This window comes from Dendrobates tinctorius, unplaced genomic scaffold, assembly GCF_039654945.1.
Source record: "Dendrobates tinctorius isolate UK_male_01 unplaced genomic scaffold, ASM3965494v1 ptg000014l, whole genome shotgun sequence".
Lineage (NCBI taxonomy): Eukaryota > Metazoa > Chordata > Amphibia > Anura > Dendrobatidae > Dendrobates > Dendrobates tinctorius.
This window is the reverse complement of record NW_027361682.1, coordinates 3,113,564-3,127,519: the sequence shown is the minus strand read 5'-3', so window position 1 is coordinate 3,127,519 and position 13,956 is coordinate 3,113,564. Positions and strand designations below refer to the sequence as shown.

At 45.2% G+C, this 13,956-nt stretch overlaps 1 protein-coding gene across 4 annotated transcripts in view; it reads right to left on the bottom strand.

Moving 5' to 3' along the window:
* Window positions 1–13,956, bottom strand: part of LOC141073443 (uncharacterized) — a 94,251-nt gene that overhangs the window by 11,908 nt on the left and 68,387 nt on the right. For 3 of the 4 annotated variants that reach the window (XM_073560668.1, XM_073560685.1, XM_073560676.1), the window contains 9 exons: window positions 13,453–13,543; window positions 3,195–3,290; window positions 3,009–3,123; window positions 2,832–2,937; window positions 2,657–2,728; window positions 2,451–2,534; window positions 2,139–2,352; window positions 1,899–2,058; window positions 731–1,781 (listed from right to left, as the gene is read on the bottom strand). In XM_073560668.1, coding sequence (XP_073416769.1) covers window positions 902–1,781; window positions 1,899–2,058; window positions 2,139–2,352; window positions 2,451–2,534; window positions 2,657–2,728; window positions 2,832–2,937; window positions 3,009–3,123; window positions 3,195–3,290; window positions 13,453–13,543 — 1,818 coding nt within the window. In that variant the 3' untranslated portion in view covers window positions 731–901. Of the gene's footprint in view, window positions 1–730; window positions 1,782–1,898; window positions 2,059–2,138; window positions 2,353–2,450; window positions 2,535–2,656; window positions 2,729–2,831; window positions 2,938–3,008; window positions 3,124–3,194; window positions 3,291–13,452; window positions 13,544–13,956 lie in introns of those variants that run through there. The other variant, XM_073560693.1, reaches the window with a different exon arrangement.

Sequence of the window (13,956 nt, the reverse complement as noted above, 5' to 3'; positions counted from 1 at the left end):
TGACTTCCCACCTCCAAGACCACTCCCTGGAACAACAGGCCCACCAATGCCATTTATGTGCGTTGGCGACGGCGCATTTCAGCTGTCCAAACACCTTCTCAAGCCATATGGTAGTCGTGGATTGACACCGCAAAATTTTTTTTAACTATCGATTGACCAGAGCGCGAAGAGTGGTGGAGTGTGCTTTTGGGATTTTAACTGCCAAATGGAGAGTGCTGTTAACGGCCATAAAATTGAAAACAGAGACTGTGGATGAGGTGGTGAAGGCATGTGTCATCCTGCACAACTTTGTACTTTCAAAGGAACCTTTTTCCATGGAAGAAAATCTTTCTGAAACCACCTTGTGGGATTATCAGCAGCCAACTGTTCGGGAGTACTGGGTCAGTGGCAAGAATGAGGGACACATTTGCAGATTTTCTGACACCAGAGGGAAAACTTGACTGGCAAGATGACATGGTATAATTTTTTTTTTTTATTTTTTTTTATACCAATTGTGGGTAATAAGTGTTTTTTTTTACATTTGAAATGTTACCAAGTGTTTGTACACCACCGGTGTACTTTTGAAATGGTACCAAGTGTCGTGTTTTGTTTTTTTTTTACCTTGTACACCACCGGTGTACTTTTGAAATGTTACCAAGTGTTGTGTTTTTTTTTTTACCTTGTACACCACCGGTGTACTTTGAACCTTTACCAAGAAATAAAGAACAAAAAAAGAAACTACACAATAAAGTTCTTTAAAAAAAAAACCTTGTTTATTTGTGAAATTTTTCAGTTATATATTTGAAAACTTTTTTTTATGGTTTTTGCTAGAATTTTTTTTTTTTTGAATTTTTTTTAGAACAAACATTTTTTATTAAATCACAAATGCTGATACTGTTGGGTGGAGATACTATCGGAGGGGTTAACAGGGTTGACCACATCGAGGGGGGGGGGTGGAGGACTGGGAAGGGAGTTGGTGAGGATCAGAAGTGGAAGGGGGGTTGAAAACATGAGGTTGGGACAGGAGTGGATGGACAGACGAGGTTTGTGGGAACATTGAAGGTGTGTGTGGGGGTGGGTATGGTGAGGGCATTGGGGTATAATGCAATGGGGAAGGAAGGTACTGGGAAGAATGGAATGGGGAACTAGAGAAAGGAGAGGGAGTGGTAGGAGGAGGGATGGTTGCATGATGGATGGTGGTGGGAGGATGGACAGGGGGAGGATGGACAGGGGGAGGATGGGATGCTTCTGAGAGTACCTCCACTAGAGCATTGTGACAGGCTTGCATCACACGCATCTGCTGGTGAGTACTTAAACCTTCCATTTGCCGGACAACTGATTGAAAAAAAATATGTCTCGGCGTCTGTTTTGACTCTAAATTCATCCGTTCCATGTATCTTCTGAGTTCCATGATACTTTGATTGATCATGGTCAACCCAGAAGATAACTGTTGTCCATAAGTGTGGAAATCCTGCTGGACGGATGAGTTCAGACTCAAACAGTCAGACAAGGTCATCCTTTCCTGACCTCTCAGACACTGCCGGCCAGAACCAAAAGTTGGTCGAGATGTTGCGGCAGTGTCAGAGGGGTGGGGTAAAGGGTACTGTAAGTCGTCACCAGCAGCTTCATGTGATGAAGTCTGCCCTGCTGCTCCAGTGCTGGTGGAGGGGAAAGAGGGACGAGACAAGAGGGAAGGTAGAGAGGGGTCGGATACCTCGATGTGGTCACCGGGGGCGGTCTTACAAGGGATCCCTCCAGAGGGAAGCAACTCAGATGCAGGCTCCCGAGTGCTGCAGACGGTGCTAAAAAAAACAGAAAAAAAATTTAATATATTGAAATTTAATTTAACTTTGCAGAAAAAAAAAGTTGGTTAAACATGTAAACATTTGTACTACAGAAATGGTGTGTGGAATATTTACCTTCTGCTCACCATCGTCGACTGGAGGAACACCAGGGCTCTGTAATTTTTATACTGGGTGCTCCTGCGTCCTCCCGATCCACTCGGGGCCTGCATCTCCTTGTTGAAGTCCCTCTTGAAGCGATCCCTGAGCGACCGCCACCGTGTGATAACCCTGTCACCTGTGAAGGAAAAAAACAAAGTGGTTAGTATTCAACACTTCACATGCTGGAATATAAGTTACTGAAATTGGAATACTTACGCACAAAATCCCTGGCCCTCGCATCGAGCTCCTCCCAGTTTTCAACAACCTTAAAACACACCTCATCCCAGAGCCGTCGGGTGGTTGGTTGGTTGGCGTGGTATCGGTTTGCCATGTTCCACAGCGGCTCCCGTGGTTGCACTGCCTGGATGAGGTCATCCACATCTATTATCAGAGCCTCTTCCAATGCTCTCTGGGGAGCACGCTGTGAAACCTGAGAAGAAAAAAAATAAAAAACAAAAAAAAAATTATTACATTCAATTCAAACACATGAGGTTCATTAATCAATCACCCAAATAAAGGGTTACTTACCGTTCGCCGACCACCAGAGGCAGCACCTCGACAACGCTGGGATGTCCTGGGAGTCACTCTAGTGAGGGCACCAGATTGTGAAGACTGTAAAAAAAAAAAAAAAAAAAAATTGGGTTGGATGGATGCGTAGTTATTGTGTTTGCTGTGATTAATGTTTGTGTTGGATGTATTATGTATGTATGTATGTATGTATGTGCTAAACTTACACTCTGCGCGCCTCCTCCTTGTATTTCTCCACCCTGCATGTCTCCTCCTGGAAGCTCCTCAGCTTCAGCTTCCTGTGAAAACATAATACATGCATATAGGTTTAAAAAAAAAAAAAAAGTTAAAATACACGTAAAAAAAATTAAGATTTAAAAAAAAAAAAAAAACATTATTTACCTCAGTTCGCTGATGATGTGAGGGGGAGCTTTCAGAAGAAGACATTCCTGCGGCCTGGCTTGCGGGTCTACTCTGCTGTGGCCTGGCGGGTCCTTCCTGAAAGGATCTGCAAGTATAAAGACACTTGTTAAGCTACTATACAAAGGATATTAAAAGCTTTCAGGCCTTTATACTTACTGAGAACAAGGTTGTATGGGGATTCTGCTGCGGCCTGGCGGTTCTGTTGCGGCCTGGCGGTTCTGCTGTGACCTGGAGGTTCTGCTGCGGCCTGTATGGTCCTTCCTGAACGGATCTGCAAGTATAAAGACACTTGTTCAGCTACTATATAAAGGATATTAAAAGCTTTCAGGTCTTTATACTTACTGAGAACAAGGTTGTATGGCGGTTCTGCTGCGGCCTGGCGGTTCTGCTGCGGCCTGACGGTTCTGCTGCGGCCTGACGGGTTCTTCCTCAAAGGATCTGCAAGGAAAGAGAATTTTAACAACATAAAAAAAACCTTCATTGCTATTAATGTGTTTAAATTCCCTGAAAATCTCTCACTCAGAGTGTAACCACACTGTGATTGCAGGTGTGTAATTCCTGAGTATACCCACACTTTGTTTGCACGTGTTAATTCCCTGAAAAACTCTCACTGAGAGTGTAACCACACTGATTGCAGGTATGTAATTCCTGAGTATATCCACACTTTGTGTTTGCACGTGTTAATTCCCTGAAAAACTCTCACTGAGAGTGTAACCACACTGATTGCAGGTGTGCAATTCCTGAGTATATCCACACTTTGTGTTTGCACATGTTAATTCCCTGAAAAACTCTCACTGAGAGTGTAACCACACTGATTGCAGGTGTGTAATTCCTGAGTATACCCACACTTTGTGTTTGCATGTGTGTGAATTCCATGAAAATCTCTCACCGAGAGTATACCCTAGTGTTTGCATGTGTGTAATTCCCTGAAACTCTCACCGAGAGTATACCCAAGTGTTTGCATGTGTGTAATTCCCTGAAACTCTCACCGAGACTATACCAAAGTGTTTGCACATGTGTAATACCCTGAAACTCTCACCGATAGTATACCCAAGTGTTTGCATGTGTGTAATTCCCTGAAACGCTCACAGAGAGTATACCCATGTGTTTACCTGGTTTTAAAATGATACTACAGAGAGTTTTTAAAAACAGTTTTTATTAAAAAAAAATTTTTTAGTTTATTTATTTATTTTTTTTACACAAGTAGGAGCTACTCTGCTCTTTATTTTAAATACCATAATAAATGAAAAAAAAAGTGATATACAAGAGAAACACCACATACAATACACAACACAATTGCAAATATTATAATAACATTCAGTACACATGCAACAGAAAAACAATTAAATAAAAATACACACACACAGACATGCAACACTGGGAGGCCACGAACATACATGCAGGAAGGCAGACCACACACACACACACACTCAGAAACACACAGACAAGCCACACAAACACAGGCAGACAAGCCACAAACACACAGACATGCCCCACACAAATAGTTCAGCACAATTGCAAATATTGAAATAAAATTACAGTACAGTAATAAAAATACACACACACAAACATGCAACACTGGGAGGCCACGAACATACATGCAGGAAGGCAGACCACACACACACAAACACACAGGCCACACACACACAGGCAGACAAGCCACAGACACACACAGACATGCCCCACACAAAGTTTTAATACTCGCACAATTGCAGGCTTTGGTGGCTTGGTAGCAGGCCTCTCCGTCCTGGCTTGGTGCTGGGCAGCTGATGGCAGGCCTCTTGCTCCAGGGGTCTTGCAGCTGGGGTATGGCAGGCTGGCAGGCTCTCTCTCTCAGCTGGGGGTCTTTCTGCTGGGCAGGTGCTGGCTGGCTCTGGCTCTGTCTTCAGTCTGGCTGGTGCCGGATGTCTGGGCCCAATGATTAATTAGCCCACCCTTTATATAGTTTTGGGGCTGTCTGGAAAAGGATCTTTTTTTCTGAGCATGCTCAGTGCGATTTAGCGGATTCCGCAAAATAGCGGATCCCGGCAGATCCGCCGCCCATAGGCGCCCATTCTACCGCATGGCGGACAACGGCAGATCTGCCTTTGTCCGCCATTTTGACGGCGCCAAAAAACGTTGTAAGCTCCGTCCACCTCAGACAGAATCCGCCGAATAGCGGACATAACGGACGACCATCCGCCAAAATCTGCCACTAATGTATCTCAATGGGAAAAAATGGCGGATCCGCAAGATGAAAAGCGGATCCGCCATTTTCAAATTTTGGCGGAATTTGACTGATGGTGAAAAACTGATGTGTGACACAGGCCTAAAGGGATCATTGGTATGGAAGTCAGAGCAAATCCCTCAGCACTCTGGTTCTGATCCCAGGCCTTTTCTTAAAATGATCTCCGGTATGGAAGTCAGGGCAATTGCCTTCAAATGCTCTGGCACTGACCCCAGGCTCTCTTAAAGGGATCTTCTGTATGGAAGTTAGGGCAAATCCCTCAGCGCTCTGATTCTGACCCCAGGTCTCTCTTAAAGGGATCATTGGTATGCAAGTCAGGGCAAATCCACTCAGCGCTCTGGTTCTGACCCCAGGCCTCTCTTAAAGGGATCATTGGTAAGCAAGTCAGGGCAAATCCACTCAGCGCTCTGATTCTGACTCCAGGCCTCTCTTAAAGGGATCATTGGTATGCAAGTCAGGGCAAATCCACTCAGCGCTCTGGTTCTGATCCCAGGCTCTCTTAAAGGGATCCCCAGTATGCAAGTTAGGGCAAATCCACTCAGTGCTCTTGTTCTGACCCAAGGCCCCTCTTAAAGGGATCTCTGGTATGGAAGTTAGGGTAAATCCCTCAGTGCTCTGTTCTCACCCCAGGCTTCTATTAAAGGGATCATTGGTATGGAAGTCAGGGCAAACTCACTCAGCGTTCTGGTTCTGGTTCTGACGCCAGGCCTCCCTTAAAGGGATCCCCAGTATGGAAGTTAGGACCGTTCCACTCAGTGCTCTGGTTCTGACCCCAGGCTGATGGGATGATGTGGGATATTATGGGTGGTAGACCGGTGGCTCTGGCTGACGGAATGATGTGGGATATTATGGGTGGTAGTCCGGTGGCTCTGGCTGACGGAATGATGTGGGATATTAGGGGTAGTAGTCCGGTGGCTCTGGCTGACGGGATGATGTGGGATATTGGGGGAAGTAGTCCGGTGGCTCTGGCTTATGGGATGATGTGGGATATTAGGGGTAGTAGTCCGGTGGCTCTGGCTGACGGGATGATGTGGGATATTAGGGGTAGTTGTCTGGTGGCTGTGACGGGATGATGGGGGATATTAGTGGTAGTTGTCCGGTGCCTCTGGCAGACGGGATGATGTGGGATATTGGGGGTAGTAGTCCAGTGACTTTGACGGGATGATGTGGGATAATAGAGGTAGTAGTCCGGTGGCTCTGGCTGAAGGGATGATGTGGGATATTATAGTGATTGTGGCTATGCGGAGTGGGCGGGGCTCTGCACTCAGAGAGAGAGATATATATACACATACACACACACACACATACATCGTATATACTCGTGTATAAGCGGAGATTTTCAGCCCTTTTTTTGGGCACTTCTCTGCAGCCCCTGCGTCTCCCTCTACCATCTGCTTCCTGCATTCAGCGGTCACATGGTACCGCTCATTAAACTCATGAATATGCGCATATTTATGAGTTTAATGAGCAGTACCAAGTGACCAGCTGAATGCAGGAAGCAGATGGCAGAGGGAAAAGCAGGGGCTGCCGCTGCAGAGAAGAACTTGCGCTAGGAAGGGTGAGTATGACGGGGGCAGAGTAATATTCACCTGTCCCCATTCCAAGCCGTGCACCGCTGTGTCTCCGGGTCCTCCTGCTGTGACGGCAGAGGGCGCGATGACGTAGTCAGTGCACGCCCTCTGCTGTCAATGTAGAGATCCGGGAGACAGAGCGGTGGATGACTTGGAACGGGGACAGGTGAATATCACCACTGCCAGGGGCTCAGGACACCGGTACCTGGCCCCCAGCAACGGAGAGGTGAGTATGTCATTTTTTTTATTGCAGCAGCAGCAAAAAAGGGGTATTTATGGAGCATTGTATGGGGCAGCATTAACCCTTGTGGAGCAGCATATGGGGGGTATTTATTGAGCATCTTATGGGACAGCATTAATCCTTGTGCAGCAGCCTATGGGGGGTATTTATGGGGCACCATTAACCCTTGTGCAGCAGAATATTATGGGGGTATTTATGGAGCATCTTATGGGGCAGCAATAACCCTTGTGGAGAAGCCTATGGGGGGTATTTATGGGGCAGCATTAACCCTTGTGCAGCAGCATATGGGGGGTATTTATGGAGCATCTTATGAGGCAGCCTTAACCCTTGTGCAGCAGCATATCGGTGGTATTTATGGAGCATCTTATGGGGCAACATTAACCCTTGTGCAGCAGCATATGGGGGGGTATTTATGGAGCATCTTCTTGGGCCAGCATTAACCCTTGTGCAGCAGGATATGGGGGGGTATCTATGGAGCATCTTCTTGGACCACCATTTAACCCTAGGCTTATACGCGAGTCAATAAGTTTACCCAGTTTTTTTGTGGCAAAATTAGGGGGGGTCAGCTTATACACAAGTATATACGGTATATATAATCATTATAATTTGTTATAACTAACCATAGTTAGTTACTATGCCCGGGCAGCACCGGGATCTTCAGCTAGTGTCCTATAAATAGCTGTTCTATTCCTGATCTAAGGCTACATTCACACAGCGTTTTTGCTGCGTTTTTTGAGGATACGTTTTTCAGCTGCAAAAGCAGATCAGCTTTTTAAAAAAGCACATCACCTGAAAGGTTTTTGAGCTCATAGATAATGTTTTCAATAGCAAAAGCAGATTAGAAATCTGCTCTAGCTATCCATTTATCCATATCTGTCTATCCATATCTTATCTGTACCAAAAAGAATGAAAGCCGGGTAGCACACAGACTAACACTCCTATTTTTTTTAGCACCAGTCAGGTACACCTCACAGCTGCCCAAAAGGACGCCCAGGACAGGCATTGCTCGGCTTCAGTAACACATCAATTGATAGTTGGAATAAATAGACTGCATTCATCACATCTTCTTAAGGTGCAGGCCTTATTTTCAAGTGTAGGGGTGTACAGTATGAGGTTCTGCAGCAGCTGACGTGTTCAGTATGAGGTTCTGCGGAACAGTATGAGGTTCTGCCCCCCCCCCTAGGTTTGATCCTGGCTACGCCCATTGCGTGAATGTAGCCTGAGGATCTAGGCTTTGTCTTAGCTGAGATAAGTCAGTGCGGCACTCCAGCACCAGTGAAGCTCCTCCTCTACAGACAAGGGTACAAAGTAAATATGTTCTATCTAAATATCTTGATTATTGTATCATAAAAATGATTAAATGTCTGATGTTCACATTGTACTACAATAAATGTTTCACTTAAATATAAGCAATATATGTGGGAGTCGGAGTCGTGGAGTCGGAGTAAGGGAAATTGAGGAGTCGGAGTCGCAGGTTTGGCTCCAAAAGTGCAGTACATCCTGGAACGCACGCCAGATACTAGAGGCTTATGCATAACTCAAACTGGAAATTCTCTCTGCATGTCAGCGTCCTTGGTGATTAACTTCCTACTTCGTGACCAGGGAATGGATGGAAGGAACATAAGAGACCTCCTGAGAAGGAAGTGCCTAATTCAGGAGCTCCACCTCTACTCAAAGGCTGAGGGACCTGTTGATCAGTGAGGTGTTGCCCTCCAGACCATGCTGCAGGAGGAAGGAGAGGGATGCACCACCCCAGATTCCAGCAATCAGGAGCTCCAGGCAAATTATTCTGCGCCAGGAGTGCTCCTCCTATGCATCTGTCCCTAATAGGGACAGGAAAAACACTGGTGAGTAGTGGCTGGAGGGGTCTTTCAACCTATTGTGTTTCTGTCCCCTATCAAGGATGTGAAGTACTACCTCCTGATCGTGCTGTCAGGAGGGATGTCCTAGAAGAAGCCTTTACTTACAGATAAAATACAAGGCTCGGTTTGAGTTTGATAAAAAACATGTGGTAGACTCCCCAAATGTGTGGAGGAAAGTGCTGTGGTCAGATGAGACCAAAATTTAACTTTTTGACCACGAAGGTAAACCCTATTTCTGACGTCAAACCAACATGGCTCATCACCCCAAGAAAACCATCCCCACAGTGTGAAACATGGTGGTGGCAGCATCATGCTGTGGGCATGTTTTTCAACAGCAGGGACAGGAAAAATGGTCCGAGTTGAGAGGAAGATTGGATGGTGCGAAATACAGGGATATTCTTTAGTAAACCCTGTTTCAGTCTGTTAGTGATTTGAGACTGGGACCGAGGTTCACCTTCTAACAAGACAATGATCCAAAGCATACTGCTAAAGCAAAAACATTCGAGTGGTTTAAGGGGAAACATGTAAATATGTTGAAGTGGTCTAGTCAGAGCCCATACCTTAGTGAAATTGAGAATCTGTGGTCAGACTAGAAGATTGCTGTTACCAGAGGAAACCATCTAATTTGAAGCTGGAGCAGTTTTGTCTTGAGGAATGGGCAAAAATCCCAGTGACAAGGTATGGAAAGCTCATACAGACCTATCCAAAGCAACTTGCAGCTGTAAGGAGGCTCTACAAAGTACTGACTTTAGAGGGGTGAATAGTTATGCGCACTGAAGTTTTCAGTTATTTTGTCTTATTTGTTGTTTGATCCACAAAAAAAATAAAACGTAATGTTCACAGTTGTAGACATGTTCTTTACATGAACTGATGCAAACCCTCCAAAAAAAAAAAAAAAAAAAAACCAGTAAACTCTGGCAAATCATGAAAAAAAACCAAGGCGTATCTAGGGGGCGTAGCCATTAGGGAGGCGCAGTTGGGCCGCCTAATGCGGCGGTCCGCAATGTTTCCCCCCGGTGGCTGCATTCTGCTGCCCCCGGCCTGTGAGTCTGCCATTCTCTGTGCTGGCGCAGAGAATCTGCCGCGCGCTGGCTCCCAGGGATCAAGATCTGACCGCCAGGTCAGAGAGATGCCAGCAGCGTGATCAGGTCATGTGATCACGCTGCTGACGTCACTCTCCGGCGCCCAGGACACTGGTGGTAAGCGTGCTCCACTCTGGAGCTGAAGAAATCACCGAAGATTAAGGTGGGGGATACATAAAGTGTGAGGGCACTTGGAGTGGGGATGGGGGGTACTTAATGTGTGGGGGGAATTGGCGTGGGATGGGGGTTATTTAATGTGTGGAGGGATTTAGAGTGGGGACGGGGGGTTATTTAATGTGTGGGGGCATTTGGAGTGGGAATGGGGGGACTATGTGTGGTGGGATTTAGAGTGGGGATGGGGGTACTTAATGTGTGTGGGCAGATTTGGAGTGGGGATGGGGAAATTTAATGTTAGTGGGGGATTTGGCGTGGGGATGGGAGAATTTAATGTTTGTGGGGGATTTGGAGTGGGGATGGGAGGATTTAATGTGGGGGGGATTTGGAATGGGGATGGGGGGATTTGGAGTGGGGATGGGGGTTATTTAATGTGTGGGGGAAATTGACATGGGGATGGGGGTACTTAATGTGTAGGGAGATTTGGAGTGGCGAAGGGGGGGTTATTGTGGGGAGATTTGGAGTGGGGATGGGGGATACTTAATGTGTGTGGGGATTTGGAGTGGGGAAGGGGGGGTTATTTAATGTGTGGAGAGATTTGGCATGGGGATGGGAAATTTAATGCGCGTGAGAGGATTTGGAGTGGGGACGGGGAAATATAATGTGTGTGGGGAATTTGGAGTGAGGATGGGGGATTTAATGTGTGTGGGGAGATTTGAGGACACAAAATGAAGAGTATGTATGAGGAAACAATTTGGGGGATGGGTGCAGACAGTATGGGGAGCGAACGGGTAAATGTATGTGGACACAGTATGAGTAGTGATGGGAAAAATGTATGTGGACACAGTATGGGGAGTGAGGGTGATGGGATGTGTGCAGACAGTATGGGGAGTCAGGTATGTGTGAGCAGACAGTATAGAGAGTGAGGGGATAAATATATGAGACAGTATGGTGAAAAGGTGGGATGTTAGAGGAGACAGTTTGAGGAGGGAGGGGAATAGTGGGAGGCGACAGTATATTGCAGGTTTTTTTTTTTTTATTTAGGAGCATTATAAATGACACTTCTATCTTTAAGGGGATCGTGTGTAGATTTGCTGCAGAGATGAGATGTGGATGAGAAAACTCATCATGGAGTCTGGACAAGAAGAAGGAGAACGACTCCAGAGATGACATCATCTATAAGGTACCTGGATATAAATATTATTTGTGATACTGACTAATTCTCATGTTTATATTTATGTTAGGAACATTAAAGGGGTTGTCCAGGTTTGTGCTGAGTCTGCAGTCATTCTATGTGACTACAGACTTCTGAATTCTCACAGTGCTCACTGAACACTGTTCGGATTCTCTCGTGCCAGTAATTTACATACATGCGGTCACATGCTGACTAGACATGTGTGGCCTCACTCAATGAAAATGAAAAGAGCGAGGCCGGGCACGTCTAGTCGGAATGTGGCCAGAAGTATATAAATCACATGCTTGTGCTGATGACATGACCGTGTATTCTAGCCACAGGTACGGGAGAATCCTAAAAGTGTGCAGGGCATTCGTTGTGAGAATTCAGAAGCTGCAATGTCAGGATTCAGCGCTGTAGGATTCAGTAGTCATCACATGGACACTTCACTCATATGCGATTTTCATACTTATGGTCCTGTGACGAGCTTCTCTTCCTGCTTCTCTCTGTTTTTCACTGAACATTGAGAGCATTAAAGGAGAGCAGCTCGTCTGTACATGACTAAGTGTGGAAATCGCATACAGTGGGCCTCACAAAAGTATTTGGCCCCCTGGAACTTTTCAACATTCTCCCACATATCATGCTTCAAACATAAAGATACCAAATGTAAATTTTTGGTGAAGAATCAACAACAAGTGGGACACAATTGTGAAGTTGAATGAAATGTATTGGTTATTTTAAATTTTTGTGGAAATTCAAAAACTGAAAAGTGGGGCGTGCAATTTTATTCGGCCCCTTTAACTTAATACTCTGTTGTGCCACCTTTTGCTGCGATTACAGCTGCGAGTCGCTTGGGGGATGTCTCCATCAGTTTTGTACATCGAGAGACTGAAATTCTTGCCCATTCTTCCTCGGCAAACAGCTCGAGTTCAGTGAGGTTGGATGGAGATCGTTTGTGAACAGTTTTCAGCTCTTTCTACAGATTCTTAATTGGATTCAGGTCTGGACTTTGACTTGGCCATTCTAACACCTGGATATGTTTATTTGTGAACCATTCCATTGTAGATTTTGCTTTATGTTTGGGATCATTGTCTTGTTGGAAGACAAATCTCCATCACAGTCTCAGGTATTTTGCAGTCGCCAACAGGTTTTTTTCAAGAATGGTCCTGTATTTGGCTCCATCCATCTTCCCATAAATTTTAACCATCTACCCTGTCCCTGCTGAAGAAAAGCAGGCCCAAACCATGATGCTACCACCACCATGTTTGACAGTGGGGATGGTGTGTTCAGGGTGATGAGCTGTGTTGCCTTTACGCCAAACATATCGTTTGGCATTGTTGCCAAAAAGTTTGATTTTAGTTTCATCTGACCAGAGCACTTTCTTCCACATGTTTGGTGTGTCTCCCAGGTGGTTTGTTGCAAACTTTAAACGACACTTTTCATGGATATCTTAGAGAAATGGCTTTCTTCTTGCCACTCTTCCATAAAGGCCAGATGTGTGCAGTGTACGACTGATTGTTGTCTTATGGACAGACTGTCCCACCTCAGCTGTAGATCTCTGCAGTTCATCCAGAGTGATCATTGGCCTCTTGGCTGCATCTCTGATCAGTCTTCTCCTTGTTTGAGATGAAAGTTTAGAGGGACGGCCGGGTCTTGGTAGATTTGCAGTGGTATGATACTCCATTTCAATATGATTGCTTGCTCAGTGCTCCTTGGGATGTTAAAGTTTGGAAATCATTTTGCATCCAAATCCGGCTTTAAACTTCTCCACAACAGTATCACGGACCTGCCTGTTGTGCTCCTTGGTCTTCATGATGCTCTCTGTGCTTCAAACAGAACCCTGAGACTATCACAGAGCAGGTGCATTTATATGGAGACTTGATTGCACACAGGAGGATTATATTTATCATTAGCCATTTAGGAAAACATTGGATCCACAATGAACTTCTGGAGTGAGTTTGATGCAATGAACGTAAAGGGGCCGAATAATATTGCACGCCCCACTTTTCAGTTTTTGACTTTCCACAAAAATTTTAAATAACCAATAAATTTCGTTCAACTTCACAATTGTGTCCCACTTGTTGATTCTTCACCAACAATTTACATTTGGTATCTTTATGTTTGAAGCATGATATGTGGGAAAAGGTTGAAAAGTTCCAGGGGGCCGAATACTTTCACAAGGCACTATATGTAGACAAATCGAATTATTGTCTCGGGTGCCAGAAAGCCTAGATACACCTCTGCTTTCACAAGCCACTGTAAAGTTACTCTACAAGCCAGGAACTGATTAGAGCCTGTGACTTCTCTGCATTTAGTGGTCCCTACTCACCTGTGCGGTTATCTGTAGGAATCTCCTCTTTACACCGCTCATCACTCCTCACATATGTCTCTGTAGCATTAATATGGGGCAGATCTTCACCCTGAAACAAAGAATGTAAAAGTCACAGACCGATGAAGACATTTGTTGAAATGATTTCTAAAAACAACAAAGTTCAAACAAAATCTATGGGTCCACTCACACTGGTGTATATTCTCTCCTGTGACAGAACTGGGCCGATTATACTAATGTCATTTGGCTCAAACACTGTCAGAGTCTGATCAGAGTGTCACCTTGGTAAGATCAGATTCTCATGAGAGAATTGCAGTACAGGTGCGGGAAAGATGGAAAACTTAATTTCTCCATCTTATGCATTGTCTATGTAAGCATACATCCAACTGCACTTGAGTGACATCGGAGTGCAGTTTGATGTTTCACGTATACCCAAAGACTTGAATGGGCGAGTGTATACTGATCATTGGATGCACCTGCAGCATGCTGCGATTGTTTTCTCAT